Here is a 19119-nt window from a genome sequence, read left to right on the forward strand (position 1 = left end):
ACTTTTTGCTTGCCAAATGCCAAATATAAAAGCAATCCATTATGATTCATCCTAAAAATTATTTTAACATTAGGCTGATATTATTCATTGAATGGCACTTCCTAGCTATGTAAGTATTTAAAAAGAAAGCAAGCAGATGCAGTTCAACCTTCACCAGACTGAGTTGCACTCTGGTCCTGCTCTTCAACCAAGGGAACTTAAAAGATAGTTTAATTCCTGCAGATATTCTGCCCTTGGCTTCTCAGGCAGTTGGAGACAAACATAATTAGAAGCCATTTCACCAGGGCTCATACAACAGGTTTTTTTTTGTTGTTGTTGTTGTTTTTAATATTCACAACTAAAAGATAGAAGTCCTTTAGAAATACCACTATGACTTTTGATTTCAAAACCATTTCTGAAACAGAACAATTTTCCTGTTGATATGTAGCTTCAAGACTGACACAATCAGCACATTTTATGGAAAGATTTCAAGCAACTGGGAAAAAAAATTCTCTATTATCATACTGCATCTAAGTTAATTAATCATTCAACAATCAGGGATAACTATAATTAGCTATACCTGCCACCTTTCTTCAGTTTTTGATGTAAGTGTTACAACACTCTTTTTAGCTTCCCAGTCATGTTTTGTCTCTCGGAGGACACTAACTTATCCAATGAAGAGGAGTGATTGTCTTCAAGTGAATTTATATTGTCTGCAATAACACTTTGTTGCAAGCACTCAATTTTATTCAGAAGTTATAAAGCACAAAGCATTACAAATGAGGCATTGGACTTCCAGGAGTATTAGGAAGGAAAGGATAATTCTGAAGCTAGAGCAGGCAAAAACTGCTTTGGAGAACTGGATTTTACGTGTCTGACATGCAGTGTTTGAGTGATGCTAGGCCACTTGATTCAAAATGGCAGAACAGAGCAGGAGCTCAGGAGACGCGTTGTGTAATAGATTTGGCTGTTTTGCTCAGGGCTGGTGATTCTGTGTCCCCTTAGCAGCACTCCCAGGAATAGATGGCTTTTGTTGCATAGATACAACCAGAAGATACAAAAAACAACACTGAAAAGCCAAGCCAAGCTTTTCAAAATTAGTTTATGCTTTTGACGATTTTTACTTTAATGTCTGTTAATGTGGCAAAATTAGCAGTTCTGCCAGCTTCTTCCTGCCTACATCCTGAGCAGACTTTAAGACTTTTCCATTACCTCTCTGCAGATTTACCTCTGAGATTTTCCGAGCCCTACATTGATCTATACTTATTGTAGCTCATGTATGAATATCTGGACAAACCTGTTAACAGCACCTGCTGAAAACTTGTGCTAAGAGGCAAAAATGTGTTCCACAAAAGAAACCCAACACGTTATTGATTTTAATAGAAAGAACATGACATAGCATAAAGAAAGAAAAATGTTTTAAAATACAATGATCTGGAACAAGCGTTACCAGAATTTCAGTCATGGAAAGACAAACTGGGCGTCAGACTACAAAAGCAGAATACCCAAACTACCTGCAAAGAGCACCTTCCAGTCAGAGGGCCCAACATGGTGTCCCTGGGGTAGACAAAGCCGCGCTAGGGACAGTTCCTGCACTGCTGGAGAGATGATGGCAAGAGGCTGGCTGCAGACTGGTACACACACAGCTCCTCTCTGTTCACCTCCCTGCCCTCACTGGCAGTGCTGTGGTCACTGAGCTTCTGGCCCTGGCGGGGAGGAGAAGCTTCCTGGTCCCGTCCCTCAGCTCCCCAAGGCTGCGGGGCTATGGGATGACGTAGTCATTCTCCTCTCAGACAGAAGCAGAGCATCGCATTGCAACTGGTGACATGCCTCCTCTAGGATGTTTTTTTTTTCTTCAGTGTGATATGAAGAGAGACTAGACCTAGGTGGGGCATGAAGAGTTTGAGAGGGACACAATGCTCTAGTGAGGTGACATTCCCAGCTCGGTGCTCGCAGGCACTGACCGTAGTCCCAGCACAGCTGGAGGAGCCAGCTGCTACAGTGAACAAAACCATCTTGTTCTGTAAAGTACAGGCAAAATTTAACAGTTCATCATTTCCTTTTTAAAAGTTCAAGATCAAAAAATTCCCCAGGGTTCCTCTACCTGTCATAAAGAGGGATACACAAATACATCTGAAACCAGTTCCTGACTCTTGGGTGTAAGTACATAGCAAAGCTTTGTAGATTGTAAGCTGCCCTAGGTTTCGTACTTAAAGGTCTGTAAAGTATTCAAAGTAAAACCTGAGCAGGGATGGTTATGGTCTTGTCTTTTAGGTGCTGCTAAGTGCTCACTGTGTTAAATTCCCTGCTTTAAAATAACCCGTCAGCCTTTAGCATGTAAAGGATTTAACAAACATCTACTGGCAACCCCAGATCCATTACCTTTTCTAATTTCTTCCACATGCATAAAATATGATAATAGTACTACTTCAACTTAGAAGGATGTTATAAAGTTAAATTTATTAATGTTTGAAGGAGTTAAGATGGTACAATGAGAGTATCACAGAAAAGCCATCATGGAAATTAATTAACCTGTCTTCAAGGCAGGGTTTGAAGAATGTACGGTAAATATGACATGAAAGGTTCCACTTTACATGATGAAAATGAAGACAAACATTGAAGAAGTATACATTAATTAAACACCATCCTTTGCATTGAATGAGGCAGGAGTCTTGCAGAAAAAATACTCTGTGAAAGTGATTTAAAGATGGAATCATATTACACGCTACATACAATACTAAAGGGGAGCTTTTATCTTTGGAGCTTTAGTGTTTTCGATATAGTTTCCTTAAGTTTTGTTTAAAATCTATTTTCATCGCATGACTCCCAGGCTGAATACTAGTCAGGTTGTGAGCCAGCTCTCACGGGATATTACAGTGGTGGGAGAGTAGTTATTTTTCCATGGGATGTACTATGCTTAAGGGCTTCACAACCACCTGGAAGCCAGCACGAGCCGGCTCAAGCTCCCCAGGACACATTCTCCTGTGGTCCTGTCTGTCCTTCTCCACCCAGTCCCCAGCTCCTGCCCAAATATCCCAGCAGACACCTTCATATCCCTGTTTCCAGCTTCTGGCTACACTCTCCGTCTTTTCCTGTGCCTTTGTATCCCCCTTACCCATGCCCTGTTCTCCCAGTTCCGGACCCTCTAGTTCCTTTCTCTCAAGCCCATGTAATTCACACTGAGACCAGATGTTTCTTCCTGTGTGTTTGTCAGACACCAGTAGGGTGGAGACAAACTGAGATTACTGGAGAGTCTTCTTTCTTCTGGTGGCATTGCCAAAGAAGCCCCTGGAAAGTAGGAGGCACTACTACAATAAGACATGTAAGAAATTTGTTTTGTAACTTGAATGCAACAGTACAATGTCATCCCTAGATGGGTAGAATCACTGTAAGGGAAACCCCTGGATAAAAGTCTAGCCTGAGAAACAGCTGGTGTGAAAATGTCAATTGAAATTGTCTAAATTTGGCAGAGTTATGAACAACAAAAATAAAGTCTGAAACTGATAAGGGAACATTAGGAATAGTCGGTACTCTATGCACCAACAAAAACTAAATCTGCCTCGCTAAACATTCTATCGAGGTGTGCAAACCCAAACATGAAGACAGTATTTGAATGTACAGATGAAAGGCAAATTGTTGACCAGCAAGCCTCCCAACAGTGTAATTTGCAATTAGTAAGAAACTTCAATTTACTTGGGAGACGCAGAAGGAAAACCAAAGCAAATGGGAAGGGAAGGGAAGGGAAGGGAAGGGAAGGGAAGGGAAGGGAAGGGAAGGGAAGGGAAGGGAAGGGAAGGGAAGGGAAGGGAAGGGAAGGGAAGGGAAGGGAAGGGAAGGGAAGGGAAGGGAAGGGAAGGGAAGGGAAGGGAAGGGAAGGGAAGGGAAGGGAAGGGAAGGGAAGGGAAGGGAAGGGAAAACTCTTTCTTCTTCCACCACCTTGTATTGATTTTGGTCTGAATATTCAGCTAATGAGAGAATGTAATGGGGATGACATTGCCAGGCAAAAAGAACAGAACAGAAAGACCAGTAATGGAAATTAGGAGGATTGAATAGGTCTTAAATATCAGTTTTGGTGAACTTGGATGGAAGGTGAGGCAGTCGTTGGCTGTAGCATCAGTTCTACCGAGGCTTTGGGGTGGTGGAGTGGGAGCAAGTGGAGCTACATGCCCAAGGCCCTGCACATCGCCACATGCTGACAGGCATCCATCCCCACATCACCCAGAACCTGCCAAAACGAGATAGCTGCGCCAAAACGAGATGGTGGGACCAAAACGCATGTGTAAGCCGTGTGCTATAAGTTTGTTTTGTTTTGTGCTCTGACCATTAGCGTGTAAATACTTAAGGGAAAGCAAAGGGCGTTTCTCCCCTTCCCCTTCTCCTCCCGACCCGACCCCAAACCGGCGCTCGGCAGCCCCGAACAAAGGGACGGCGGCGGCCGCCCCCCCCCCCCCTCCTCCGGGGCCGAGGACCCCCCCGTAGCCCCCACAGCCCGGCCGCAGCCGCGGGGGCCGGGCCCGGTGCCGGCGGGGCGGGGCGGGGCGGCGGCAGCACCTGGCGGGCCGGGAGCAGAGCGGGGCAGCCGGCAGCCGCGGCCCCGCTCCTCCCCGCCCGGCGTCAGGTGCCGCGGGGCGGGCAGTGCGCCTGTGCGGCGGCGGCGGCCGCCGAGGAGCGGAGCGGGACCGGTGGGGAACCGGCGGTGGCGAGAGCGAGAAGATGGCGGAGCCGGGGGCCGCGCGCGGCTCCCCGAGGGCGGCAGGTGGGCGCCAGCGCGGCCGGGACGGGACGGGACGGGACGGGACGAGGTGGGACGGGACGGGACGGCGGCGCCCCAGCCTCCCCCGGCAGCCGTCCCGTCCCCGTCCCGCCTCGCCCCCGGGCGGGGGTCGCTGCCCGCCCGGCAGGTGCCTGCCGGCGCGGCGCTGAGGGGCGGCCCCGGCCGCCATCTCGGGGAGGCGAAGCCCCCGCGGCGGCGGCGGCGGCGGCGCCGGGTGCGAGAGGCGGCCGGCAGGGAGGCGTTGTGCCCGCACGGCTCGGGCTCGGGGCTGCAGCGAGTTCCCCGACCGGCGGCGGTGCCGGCAGGCAGGCAGGGAGGCAGCGCGGGTTTGCCCCGCAGTGGAGCGGGGCTGGTTGGCGAGCCTCGGTCTGCGCGGTGCCTGGGCCTGCCTGCGCGGGTTGGCCGAGCTGGGAGGGAAACTGGTTAAGCTGGTATGGAGCCCGAGCCTTCCCGGAGCCCCAGGTGAGGTGCCTCCTCACCGCTCCTCGCGCAGTTCGGGGTGAGGAGGGGGACATGGTGTGGGGCAGAGACCCCTGGCAGCAGGAGGTGGTGGTGGTGGTGGGGCCACCGGCCGCAGCCTTCGTGCTTTGCCTCCCCGGACGGGCTCGGTGCCACCATGGCTCGCTCTTCGCCTGACCTCTCCCCGATCCGACGCGTGAGGTGAGTGGCGATGAAGGAATTTGCTCCTCGTTGTACTTTTACCTTAATCGCCTGATACGGGGCCTTTGCTTTGTGGCGAGCAATCCGTCCGTAGCACGGGCATTAAAAGAACTAATTTCCTTTTGTCCTAGGCTACTGTAACTTCTGAAAGTAGCTTTACGGTTGCTTCGGGGGATATGCATTATTCTCCCAAACCTGGGGAGTGGGAAGGTGAATCCAAGCCTTTGGATTCACCCCGAGGTCACACCATGTCAGCAGCCAGGGACGGAGCCAGGAGCATCTCCGTTTTTTCTGCCCCTTGCCCTCCTCCTGTGCTTGGCAGCCACAGCTCCTGCTGTAATCTGTTGCAGCTGAGTAGTCGTGCACTTGTAGCTCTCGGGTCTCTGGTTCCCCATGTCTCACGTGGAAGAAAAACAACTAATGCTGAGAATTCATATTTCCGATTTCTTCCCCCGCTCTGAAACCTAAGAAAGTCTGCCCAATATTCACGTGCGCTGTTAGCGGAGTTTTTTCTCTGGTGTTTTCCTATTTCGTACCATCTAACTTCAGAGATGAATGTTGCAAAGGAGCTTCACTCATTACGGAGACCGTTTTTAACGAGACTGAGAATCGATAGAAAACGCAGCACGTGGTGTAATTAAAGATGGTATCAAATGGGGCACGTGCTGTAGGACAGGCACGGGCAGATGTCATTGTGAGTGGCCAGGTATCGACATTTGAGCACCAGTGCCTGAGCACCGCAGTGTGGAGTGCTTTCAGCCAAATGTGTTGTTTTGTTTGAGTAAGCTGGTAGAAGATAACACACTGCTGGGAGAAGGTTGTGGATGTGTGCATGGTATGTTTTACAGACAGCAGTGTGGATGGGGTTTGCATCTGTTGCAGCAGAGAACAAGACATTTTTCTGGAACCCAATTTAACCAATTCTGTGTCAGTGGGAACAGCTACTAACACAAATCGCTGGGAGGGAGCACAGACCTCATCCTCTCTTAATTGACACGTTTGTGTGTACGTCAGCTCCTGGAGTCCTTCTCCAGTTCACAGGGACAGGGAGGGTCCTACCTCTGTATCCCGAAATAAAATGCTGCTCCCAGCGGGGTGCTGCCCTGTGACAGGTGGCGGCAGCCTGCGTCCCCCTTCCCAAACTGGGAGGTTCTCTGGCAGCATCCAAGTTTTGCTCCCTAGGGCCCTCCAGTGCTGAGGATGCTGCTGGGATGGCAGTGAAAGCGAGGCGCCAGATTTAGCCGTCCATCACTTCAGGCTCTGCCAAGATCGAGCTGAACAAACAAGCCTGCAGTACAGGAGGCTGTTTGCATCTCTTGGCTGCTAGGGAAGAGATCTGTTCAGTGGTATATAATGCTGCAAAAAGGAGCAAAATTCTGGGGCTCAAGCAAATAATAGTTGTGGAGTTCAACTGTTTCCCTTTGCTGAAAATCTAAGCCCATGCAGCAAACAGAGATGCTGCAGCCTGAGAAGATGTTGCACGAATCTTTTTGTAAGGGAAAGCGCTGGGTGACCAAAATGTAGGCGTTATTGCTGCTACCATCTGTAGTAACGGTAATGACTAAATAGCATTTGAAGGACAAGCTGCTCAGTATTGGATCACTCATCTTCCCTTTTGCTACCTAGTTAAATTTGCTTACTGTATGTTCTGAGAGATTGAAATACTGAACACTTTGGATTTCAGACCAAATGTGTTCTCTTCTTATTATTGAAAAGTATTCTCTTCTTATGATTGAAAAATTTGGTCAGCTCTAAGAGGGTTTAAGAAAAAATTGCATGTTAAATCAACTTAGACTGCATATCATAAAAAAAAACAACACACATTTCGGTGAAAGGAATACATACATGTATTTCTTTCAAAATACTGTGGTTTTTTTCCTTCTTGCTAGCAGTGCTTTTCCAACTGATTTCTCTAAGTCATTAGTATATTCTTGTTGTATTACATTGTTTTCTTTCACATGTGGATGTTTAAGGTTGTTTACCCCCAGGTTTAATTGATGTGCTGCTCTCCATGGGATGTTACCATTTGCAAGTATTGATTTTAGTTCAAAGGAGTTGAATACTCTGCATGCTTTAAAGGTATTGTTTAATTTTTTTAATAGCATCTTTCCGGCTTTGCCTCTGTTCCAAAAAAAAAATAAAATAAAAAGAGAGGTCAGAGCCTTTCCCAACTAAGTTTTGTTAAATTGTAAGAGAAAAACAACTTACCTTGGAATTACAAGACTGGAGAAGTAAAAGGAAGGTGTACTGATGCCTTGAAACGTGCATGGTAGGAAGGTGAAACACCAAAAATTTCAGAGTGCTTGCAAGATGCTCTTGTGTAGTGGCACATACCTCCCTGTGCTTTGGTGGCTGGCGTATCCATTGCAGTGGAAATGCATCAGGGATGCTTTTTTTGTATGAAGTAGTCATTTCTAGTTATGCTAATTGAGGGAGCGTATACATATTTCATGTAAATGAAACTATATATCTTGCGTGTTGGTATTGTATGAAGATTTATGAAGTAAAGCTTTTTTGCCTCTCATGAATAAATAAAATACAATTATAACTTTCTTAGTTATTGGTCTTCTAATATGTGTGGAGAAAAACCAGCAGGGGAAGTGCTTTTAATATCTTACTCTTATCTGTCATTCATTGCCTCATGCATTTTAAGGCTACAGAAAAGTAAGAGCAAGTCTTTTAATTCTGGATTGTTCTTATAGGGTTCAGACAATAAAAAAAAAAAAAGTACTGTTTGCATGGGACTTCTATAAATAAATGGATTTTACAACATGGGGAAAGGAATACAGCTGATCAGGAAACTAATGCAAATTGTGGGAATGCGACCTGCATTGAGTAATGACCTACTCAAGTCATCTCCTCCCTGTTTACCATCTTCCTCCTTTAGTTGGTGCTCTCAGTTGTTCTCAGACTGGTAACTTCAGGTTTTGTGAGGTTTGTGCATCTTCTAGGTCTTGTGAAAGGTCCCGGTATTAAACAATTCATCTCTGTGTCCTGTGGTTCTGTGACTTGGGTCAGTAAGTCTGTTAAATACAGTTGTTTGTGTTGCACACCCAAGCTTAACTTTCCTGTGAATCTCTCTTACTGGCTGAGAGAAAAATATGAGTAGCACTTCTAAATAATGCTGTAACTAGTTACAGTTATTGCAGTCATAAAAAACAAAGTTCTTGCAGTACTGCAGCAGATTATTTTTTTAAAACCTACACAGCTGATGAGGTGTAGGTAATTTCTGAGTTATTTTGCTGTAATTGACTTGTTTGGTATTTCTGTCACAACTTGTTATATTACCCCTGTATTTCCTGTGATTGAAAGTAGTGCGTGTAAGAGTATGTTATGTGTTATTTTTCCTACTGGTGTTCAGACAGCTTAGCAGGTGACTTAGTGCTACATAAGTCATTTAGTGGTCTGCTTACCAAATTGATGGAAAAGGTGACATGGAATCTGGACTAATCAAAGATTTATTTTACCACACAATATTACCCTGGACTGACTTTAGATAGGAGATTTACAAAGACCTTTCGCTGTGCTTTGTTTCCTTAATGATGAACAAAGCTGATGTGCGGGGGTGTAAAGACGGCGGGGTAAGTGGTTTTCACACGGTGGAAATCTATCTCACCATTTAGCTGGAAAAAAAATAGAAAGAAAGGCAAGATTGCTGTTTTATTATTTAAAATACTGTAACACACCTGACAGGCTTTGTGCCTGTCATTCAAATAATACACAATTTTTGTCTTTGTGTTGTGAAACTGTCAAGATCCTAAAACCCGAGCACCCAGGGCTCTGTCTGCCGGTTGGAGGGAGTGTTGTAAGGATCCAAGCAAAGCACTTCTTGTCCCTGTTAAATGGTAATCAAAATGTTTCAGAGGCTTGCTTTTGAGTCGTATTTTGTGTTCTGTGCATGTATGTGCATAACGCATATACATTTCTGGCTTTCTGCAGATGTAGTGAAGTAATATATTAGAATGCCAGGTGGTCACATCTTAGTTTTCCTCTCTGTTTTCTTCCTCTAAATCTTCAATGAATGATCCACTTTTCCTGAACTATGTAATATTTATCTCCCCTGTGATACGAAATCTTGTAAAGTAAGTGCTTGGTTTCATTTACTGTACTGTTTGCACGTGTCACGTGTGCTTACTGAACGCCAGATCAACCTGTGCGGAAGTGTTTGGACTAAACGCTGGGACATCGGTTTCTGGTTTGCCCCCGAGCACCTGGAGGCTTCCTCGTGAGTATGTGTTGGCTCTTCCCTGCCCAACAGGACGCTGATCCGCCTTGTGGAGTTACGGTGCTGCAGTCAAACGTTGGCTTCGTGGTGATCGATAAAGCGTTTCTGTGACCTTTGTATTAGCTTCGGTTGCGCAACGGGCGGGCTCACCTTTGCGTTCTGCTGTCTCAACGAGAGCAATGTGAGCACTTCTCCATGTGCCAAAGCTTCTCCTTTCACTGCTTGAGGGTTATCTTGTTGGTATAAATAAGGGTGCTGCTGGCAAACATCTCCTACTGATGTCTTCGCTTTGGTTAAATTAATTCCTTTACATTACGGAAAATGCAGCTTTTTGTATGCCAGTGTTATGCATACGTGCTCCTATCAGTTGGCATCATTTAAAAGCTGTAGTGTTGAGCTGAATTTCTTCCAATGATTCAACAGAAGAGATTGTTTATTCTGCAGCATAGTATTTACCTCTTCTGAACTTTTTTTTTTCCTATTGCAAGTGTAAATGCATGTTTGGAGCTGTCTTAGGCATTCAGATCTTTTTTTTTCAGTGTGCCGGAAACCTGTAAATGCTCTTTTCTCTGCGCATTGAGTACAGAAATAGATGAAACTGTTCAAACTTTTGAAGTCAGCCCCTTTGCTGATAATTCCATGTTTTGTAAAGTCATCTCTTGTGTTCGCATTTGCCTTCCAAGAGGCAAATACACATTAACTTGGTTTTGTATAATGGGCTTCTTAGTCCGAAGCACTTTCTGAGCTGGTCCTCCACATCAGAGCTCTCTGCACATTGCCTCCATGTGCACACCAATGCGTCTATTTGTGTGAACAGAGGAGTAGATTTTATGTCCCATAACCTCAGCACCATCATGGATCCAGTGTTCAACAACCATTTTAGAAAGAGAGAATATATGGAGCTTCATAAATCTACTTACCTTTTTTGTTGAAAGGTTTCTTTTGTAAACTCCTCTTTCCTTACATCGACCTGCATTCTAGAACCCCATTTTATTTATTAATCTTTTATACCTGAGGTCTTGATGGGACAGGATAGGAAGTGTTGAACAAAAATATATGGGAAGCATGTATCAGTTTGTGGATACCTCTGTAAAAGCACCTTAGAAATCTTCAAGAAAATGATAGTAACATTAGTATACCTGATTGTTTTGTCTGTTGCAATGCCAGATGCTGGAGGGCATGTTGTGGTTTTGTTTCAATTAGGTAGGATCTGGAAGTATGCCTTGCTTGGTTCAATCCATACGAATTATCAAATTACTTGTCTCATGCCGAGCAGAAGCTAGCAGAGCTATTCTTTATTTCAGCAAAGCACTCATTGAAATGTTTCTAGTTTGCAATTAATTTGGGTTGTAGGCGTGGTGGAATACTGCACTTCTTAATGTGGCTTTGATCATAAAAGAGAGAGAGAGACAAATTTTGCTGGTAGCTGTGCAGCATGCCTGGGTTTGTTGGCTGCAGAAGGAGCGCCGAAGTGGTCTTCCCCTGCCCAGGCAGGGAGAGCACTGCTGCCTCGTGGCTTCAGTGGAAAACCAAGCATGCTCTAGTGTCAATACACTTGCCTCAATTATTTAATTAGAATAAACTCTCGATATTCAATTATTCTGCAAGTAAGGTAAACCTCAGATCACAGGCACTGCAGTCGTGTTTCCTTTTGTCCCAGGAAGGGAAACAAGATGATGTTGCAGCACTTATCCCCACATCATCGCTGTGATTTCTACATACTTGTAGCAAGGGCTTTTAATTTCCCTTCCTGCGGTCCCCTCCTTCTCCCTCCCTCCTGGAAACCCACATTGCTCTCGCCCTTGTTTGTGTGGAGTCTGGCATTCACCTCTGCGTGCGTGCAGGCAGAAACCTCGGGGAGAGGACTGGAAACGTGTTGTTGGGGTTCTTGAGATGTTGATAAAAAAGATAGGCCAACTACTGTTTCCAAAATAAATGGTAGATGGACCGGTTCCCCTTTAACCATCCTAAAGGGGAGTGGGAGTAGGGCCTTACTTTTATTCTTAGTTTCTTGACTTTAAGTATTGTGCTTCAGCCAGCGGGCATCTTTTCCCTTACCCTTAATGGTCTATTAATAGATGGAAGTATTTCCATTATGCTTCTTGGGTTTAGTAAGACTAAGTGCTGTGGTTACAAGTAAACAGGGCAATTTTCAGCAGTCACAGGAAGCGGTGTGATGGTGCAGTGAAGTAAAGGGATGACCTTCCCTTGACTTAAGTGGCTGCGGACCTGGTTCTGAAGGAGGGCGCTGGGCTGCAGGGTCTCAGGGTTGTGGCTCTCAGAGGCCAGGTTATGGCACTGAGTGAAAATCTCTGAGTGATGCACAGGGGAGATGCTGTTTAGAGAAAGCATTTTGCAGAGAGGACAGATTTTACGACACAAGTTATAGAACTGAACGAAAGCGAAACAGAAACGCCTCATGTAATCTCTGCAGTTGTTTACAGATAACAGGAAGAGTTTGTTTTTTCATGATACCTTTTGGAATCAAAGGGCAGGTTTGCATTTCCCCTCGTGGTATGTTTTCCCTGTGTTATGATCCCCCCCTTGCCCCAAGGTACTCTCTTTTCTTACACCACAGTCACTGACTATCTCCAGGCTTCCTTTAAGTCTCATATTGCTGAAGGGTGTCTCAAAAAGAATAGGCAGCCTGTCTTTGAATCCTAATATATTTAGTCTGTGATGAAGTTGCCTAAATGATGTGCGGGTGGAGCTGAAAGTCACGTTACACGGTACAAACACATCCACTTTCAAATCCAGTTTTTGTCACGAGCGGTCCGTTGGTGATGCTGGAGACAAACCGAAGACTGTAAAGAAAGTCTTCGTGCAGCCAGCGCTCCTCGAGATGAGTGCTCCCTGAAGCGTGCTGACAGGCTTACAGGCCCTGTAGCAACTCGGAAGAGCGCTCTGTTCATGTAAAACCCCTGCAGCATTCGAATCTTCTGCTGCCAAGTTAGGTGCTGATGCACCCATGCTATTGATAAACTGATATCCTACTGGGTTAAGTCCTGAACTTCTTATAAGATGGCTCTTTTTCCTCTACTTAATGGTACTTTCTTCCTTCTCCCCATTCTGATCCATTCACCCCTGCCTACAGGGTCATAAGGATGGACAGGCTTAGTCAGAGCAGGTGTCTTTCTTTCCCACTGCTCTGCCTTCCCTGGTGACCAGAGGATGACACTGAGGGCAGAGGGTAAGATTGCAGCAAGCAATGCAATATGCTTCCTAGTGTCCCACAGACTGCAGTCCAGGAGCTGGAGATGTATCCAGAGGACTTGGATACGTTCCCACCCTCTGTCCTGCGCCTCTCTCTGGCTCCTTAGCTGTACTCAGTGCATTAATTCGTTCTTGTGCTCCAGCAGAGCTGACTCCGCTCCATCCAGCCTTGGGAGCAAGAAGTGTGAGGCTGAGGAGGAGGCTGAGCCCATCAGATGGCCTCTGGTGGGAACTGACCTCTCGCCAGCCCACCTGCCTTTCAGTGGTGGGAGCCCGCAGGGCTGCAGTAGCTCTTCATTTTGTCTTGTGGCAGCTGCAGGGGAGGCGAGGAGGCTGGGCAGAAAGGAAAAGAAATCGCGTTCCTTGTTGTTTAACCCCCTGCTCCAGGCATTACAGCTCAAAAATGGAGAATCACCATATCAAAGAGCTCTTTGAAAATCAAAGGTAACAAACAACATGCAGGCTGAGGAATGTTTTCCTAGTCTTCAGAGCAGCTGTCAGTTGACCAAAGTTGCAGTATGATGTGTTTCCTTAAGCTAGAGGCTGAGAGGAGTAGAGGGAGGAGTCCTCGCGATGGTATTCGAATGGCAATTTGGCACTGAAATTAATCCAGATAGCTTCTGGTGATGCACGCTTCTTGAGAAGCTCCAGTCAAAACTACTACGGGTGGCGTAGCTCTTGGAAGACGTAATTCTTAAATTTTGGCCTCCAGCCCTGCTGGCCGAGAGCTGCTGGAGCTGGTTCTAAGCAGCAGCATTTCAGGCAGATTGTACTGTGCAGTCCTTCATAAAATCAGACAACTGAAAAGGTCCCAAGAAAGAAAACCCTTAAAGGAATCAGGAAGAACTAACTGTTCAGCAGCCAAAAGCTAGCTCTACTTCCAACTAGATTTGAATGCATTCAACTCCAGTCTTTTGTTTCCAGCTAGATAATCTACTCCGTTATTTTATGCCTTGCCAGAATAAACCCAATTTATTCTTCTTCTGTGTAGGTAGAGGTCAGGGTAGAGCAGAATACGTAGGTGGATTTGAAGGACTGCCATTTAACACACACCCTGGAGTCTTTGGGAGCTGGATTTGGTGTAGCTTACAGAAGCTTGTAAAGGCTCATCATGTGAGGTTTGCAGAGCAAAAACCTTTCCTGGTGTGCGTCAGCTAACGCAGCTTAGACAGGGTGGTGCGGGACCTGGCTCCTGGTTCCAGGTTTGGCGGTGCACATTGTGCTGAAGGAGTTTGCCCCTGAGTCTTCAAACACCTCGTTGGGTATGAGAAGCTCTTCACCTTCTGGTAGTAGTTGACTCAGATCGAGTGATTTAGTCTCTTCGTGGTCTGACTGTATATACAAAGTATCCTTCAGTTGTGGATATGCTCTCCTTTTGGTCCAGAAATGTTGAGTGCGTCAATAAAATGATACTAAGATCACAGATGAAAGTGTTTCTGTCTTACGGTTGGATAGTCCTCTTGTCTGGGGACAGAAATGATACCAAGGTGTCTGCTTGCTGGTTTGGAAGAGCTTAATTCTCAAATACCAGTTGTCACAGAATCATTTAGGTTGGAAAAGACCTCAAAGACCATCAAGTCCAGCCGTTATGTTCTTGTGTGACAAGTTTGGATGCCAAGTTCTCTGCTGATAACTCCTTGTTGGTGGCACCAACCCTAGAGAGGCAGAGGAGCTGCAAATGGTCGGCTGTGTTTTACCCGCCTGTGACTTCTTGTCGCCTCACCTGCTGCCCCAGACAAACCAGTCCCTCTTGCTGCTGCCAGTTTGGGCGTGCAGAAGGGGCATCCTGAACGCCTGTGTGCAGGCCTGCTCGTCCTTCTTTTGTGCTTTCCTCTTGCTGGCACAGGAGGGGATGCGGCTTTTGCTGCCGCTCTGACCCCTAGTCCCTTCCAAAATATTTGTTGGCTTCTACTGCTTAAGGCAACTCAATGCACTCACCCCTGTCCCCTTTTAGCTAGCTCTGTGCAAGCAGCCTTTTCAAGCCCCAGCTCTCTTTTGGCTCCTCTCTACGTGTCAAACGTTGCTGGAAGAGCGCATGTGGGTCCCCACATGAGCTCAGTGCGTGGCGCTGCGTTGGGCAGAGCCCCGTCTCGTGGGCACGATCGCACGGCAGCCTCTCAGTGTACAGGTGCATCCTGAACTTTGGTCTGAACGTGCTCACCTGGGTCTAATCGCTCCTGGCGAGGCGCTCCGTAGGCAGCTGCCCTCTGCCAAGGGTGCTCTTTCCTCTGCTTTGTTGAGCGTACCTTTCCAGCTAGGCAAAGCTTGTGGGCAGGCGCTCTCATTTTATTGCACCAATGAATTGCAGTATAAACAAGCAGCTTCCTCACCTGGAAAAGGAGCAGCTGCATCCTGGTTCGTGGCACGTGGGAGCATCCAGAGGCCAAAATCGCAGGGCAGGTGGGTGCAGGAGCCTGGAGGCTCCCCTGCCAAGGCACAGGGTGCCGTGCCCCAGGCTTTTGCACGGGGCTGTGCTGCGGCAGGGTGGCCGTGTTCAGCTCAGGGCAGGCTGCAGGTAAGAGCTAATCGAGGGGGCGGAAATTGGATTTGAGGTGTGACATTTATTTTGGAAGGCGTTCCAGATTTGCAGGACGGGTGTTGCCATTACGCTTCATGAGGTAGCAGCGAGGTGAAGCTAAGCCAAGCCCCTGGGGGTGCAGAACAAAGCGTGGAATAAGCAGCTGCTGGCTGCTCTGGTATTACTCGAGATGTTTGTTGTTTTCTTGCTTTGTTTTGTTTTTCTTCTTTTGTGCTTATGCCCAAACTACTCCCACTCTTGTTCACATTTGCCTGCTGTAGCAACCCTGATTAGTAGGTTTGTTAACTACAGTTTAATTGGTGCAATTCTAGATTAGCAAAGGAAGTAGAACTGCTGTAAACATAATTTTTTTGACATACCCTTCTTGTCCAGGACACGTTTTTGTGATTTATTTTTTTTGGTGAAGTAATGAAAATGAGAGAAGCACTGATTTGCACCATTGCTGTATGCATGTGTTTTTCAGATTCTTTTCGTAAACAATGTTGCAGCAAGCATATTTCCTCTCTTGCAGTGGCTGCTAAATATTTACCATTTCTAAATCCACTAAGCATATTTAAGTAGGCAAGGCTCATGTTTTGTGTCCTGCAGGTAATTTGTTACCTCAGGTTTTCACCCCTTTGCACTGTATAGAGCATGAAGAGACAAATGACACTGCTGGAGAGCTTCCATGGAAAGCATGACAGAGCCTCCACTTGCCTTGCTTTGGCAGCTCCCTTTGTCAAGGAGAAAATGTCAGGTGTGTGCTTGCTGGCAGAAGCATCATCCATAGCGCTGATTGATTTGTTTTGTTTTGTTTTGCTGTGCTGTATTTTTTGTCAGGGCTGCGGTAGGCCCCGTGCTGCAGGTATTCCCCAAGGGGCTCGGCCAGCACAGGCTTCGGATGCTCACTTTAGCAGCAAGAAGTTCGGCAGGAGCTTTTCTTGTTCTCCATAAGGCTTTTATGGAAGGGGTTAGAGTTAGGAGAGAGGAGAAGAGATCCTGCTGCCACCTACAGCATCACCAAACACCAGGCCTCTGCATCGTGCCTGCATGCTGCCCTTCAGCGTTTCGGGGTTCAAGTTATTAAGATATTAGGGACCTGCATGGTTAGCTGAAAGGCCACCTTCTCTCTTACTTAGCTGAGCTGTGCTTCTCTTCAGGAGCCGTAACTGGGACCCGCTGTCAAAACCTTAGGTGCCTGAGGGTGATTTTCTTTTTCCACTTCACTTGAAGGGAAGTGGATATATGAGGCTGTGTATAATTGCTTAGTTTCAGATTTAAGAGCTTTCAAAATCGCTATAAGATTATTCTTCGTTTTAGCCTTGACTTGTTCCTAGTGACAAAAAGCACAGGTGAGTGAAAATTAAAAATAAAAAATTAAGACCCTGTCATGAATGTTGTATAGAATATCCTTCAAAGCTTTTTGCCTTTGAAAATAGTGTATATTTTCATCTCCTACACAGATTGCTTGCTAAGTCTAGAGAAGCAGCAGCTCTTTTACCACCGTGCTTGCAGCGTGAGGGCATGTGCTTGTTAAAACGTTTGGCAGAACAGCGAATCGCAGCCAGGAGGAGCGAGAAGGCTTGTGTGCAGCACAGACACGTGGAGGAGGTGGGAAGTTGATCCAGGCGGACAGGGTAAGCTGCTGAGAAAGGTGGACATTTCCCTCACTGCTTTCGTGTCTTGTGTAGTTAACTGAAAGTTGGTAACAGTAGTAGAGAAATGTGTGTGGGGAGGAGAGGTCTGCAGAAGTATTTTAAACTACAACCTTGTATGTGTGCACCAAAGAGATGTATATTGACAAGGACAGTGAAAGTCTGCTTTATTTTAGAAGAGGTGGAAGTAATAGGTGTAATAGGTAGTAATAGGAAACTCCACTTTTTCTTTTCCCTTCCTCTGGAAGGATCCTAAAGCCGAAGGTAGTTGACATCTCCCTCAGAGTCCCAGTTGCTTGTGGAAGGAGATAAAATGGAGATACTTTAGCTGTAGCAAAGGCACATTTTGGGCTTGATTTCAGGGAGGTGATGAGGTGAGCTACCCGCAGTTCAGGGCTGGGATGCAGAGCATCACCCACGTGTGTCGCAGTGGGCCTGGCTTCGGGGAGGCAGCTCATGGCAGTCATGGAAAACTGGCATCTTCAAAAGCCTTCTCTGTATTTGAGCTATTTCATATTAAACGTGAGTGGTGCCGCTCTGTGTGCCAGTGTTAACACTATTTTAACTTCATGCAAGCCACGGATGAGCCAACGTGTGTAGCACTGACAGCTTCAAGTTCAGAAGTGAGGAAGAAATCCATTTGTTCTGCTTTTTTCTGTAGGAGCTTTTAGGTTCTGAAAACAAGCAAACGAAGTCTGTGCTTCAGATATGGATGGACGAGTTCTGGCAAATTGTTTAGTGATTATTTTTTTCTGTACAGCTGCACGTTCCCTGAAGAGCAGTGGCAGTGAATGAAGGCGGTAGGAAGCTCACACTGGTGGGTTTTGTGTGAAACTGCACACACTGGAACGCTTATTTGCGTTGGTATTTTCTTTTATGTAGCTGATGCTACTGCGACATGGCTGTAGTCGTCTATATTACCAGTAATGAGCAATTGCATTGTTCTCCTTAGAGCTTCTGACGGTACATTGACGTTTTTTCACCCAGCTTGAGCACTGTACAGTGAAAGTTCATTATTATTAGAAGTCACTGACTCATAGCATTTGCTCTGATGTTCCCTACTGGTGTTACCACTTAGGTTACTTAGTGAGGTTTGAGTTTTGCAAAGAAGATATATTTGCTAATCAGTGACCATGACTTGACTCCCGTCGAAGGACAGAAATACAAGATTTTCAAATAGCTTGAATTAAAATAAATAAATAAGCAGCGGGGGAAGGACTTTGGAGAGTAGATGGATTTATTTATTTTTAAGTTGTTGATTAAAAAGTGAGAATGAAGCTCATAATTTTCAATGTCAAAGCTCTGCAGAATTGTGGAGGAATGTATAAGCAGTGAAACTGTTAACATTTTCATAGTGCTTATCTACCATGCTTCTTGCAACAGAATTAAGAATATACATCTGCGCATATCTATCTTGTTAAGATAGTGTGATATCAGGGGTGAAACATGGCAGTATAAGCCTGAATTTCTCAAATGTTAATCTCACCTCTGTGCCATTTCTGCATCTATCCTCTCTTCTTTCCTCAACTGTTGCAAAACCAGTTTCTCAAGTTAAAATTAACAATTTTATAGTGCTTTTAAAAGACTGAGTACAATATAAACCATGTAGGTTGTTCATTTGGAGAAATTAATACAATTTCTTCCTGTCTCAGAAGTTTGCCTCTTTTGTTGTCAGAAGGATTGAATTTCTTTCAAGATTTAGCTGTAGTTGGCATGGGAAAAATCTTGAGGAAGATAACTTTGATCAATACGTTTCACTTCATTTATGTCACATGTGAGCTGAAGACCAAAGAGAAGATGGTGAGAAGGTGTTCCTGTTCCCTGTTTTTCATGTCAGTGACAAAAGATCTGCAGTGAAATCTACCCTCACAATGTTTTTTACAGGTTCTTTTGTTTTCTACAGTTTGTTCCTCCTACCATTTAGTTTATTAGGAAGACAGAATGCAGCCATCCATGTAGAACAGAGAAATTCATCTTGGAAGCACTTGGGCATGAACATACTTAATTCTGATGAATAGTACAGAATGTGGGAATTCTCTTCCTCTGACAAAATTGCTTTTTTTTTCCCCTCTGTTTCTGCTTTTTCTAATGCGTT

General features: G+C 45.7%; 1 protein-coding gene across 7 annotated transcripts in view; it reads left to right on the forward strand.

Moving 5' to 3' along the window:
• The first annotated feature begins 4540 nt into the window (after positions 1–4540).
• Positions 4541–19119, forward strand: part of MAP7D2 (MAP7 domain containing 2) — a 79194-nt gene continuing 64615 nt past the window's right edge. For 3 of the 7 annotated variants that reach the window (XM_080576408.1, XM_080576403.1, XM_080576406.1), the window contains exon 1: positions 4543–4735. In XM_080576408.1, the coding sequence (XP_080432534.1) occupies positions 4693–4735 (43 nt within the window). In that variant the 5' untranslated portion in view covers positions 4543–4692. Of the gene's footprint in view, positions 4736–5029; positions 5414–19119 lie in introns of those variants that run through there. The other 4 variants (XM_080576399.1, XM_080576402.1, XM_080576401.1 and 1 more) reach the window with 4 other exon arrangements.

This window comes from Anser brachyrhynchus (genome assembly GCF_964034855.1).
Source record: "Anser brachyrhynchus genome assembly, chromosome: 1".
NCBI lineage: Eukaryota > Metazoa > Chordata > Aves > Anseriformes > Anatidae > Anser > Anser brachyrhynchus.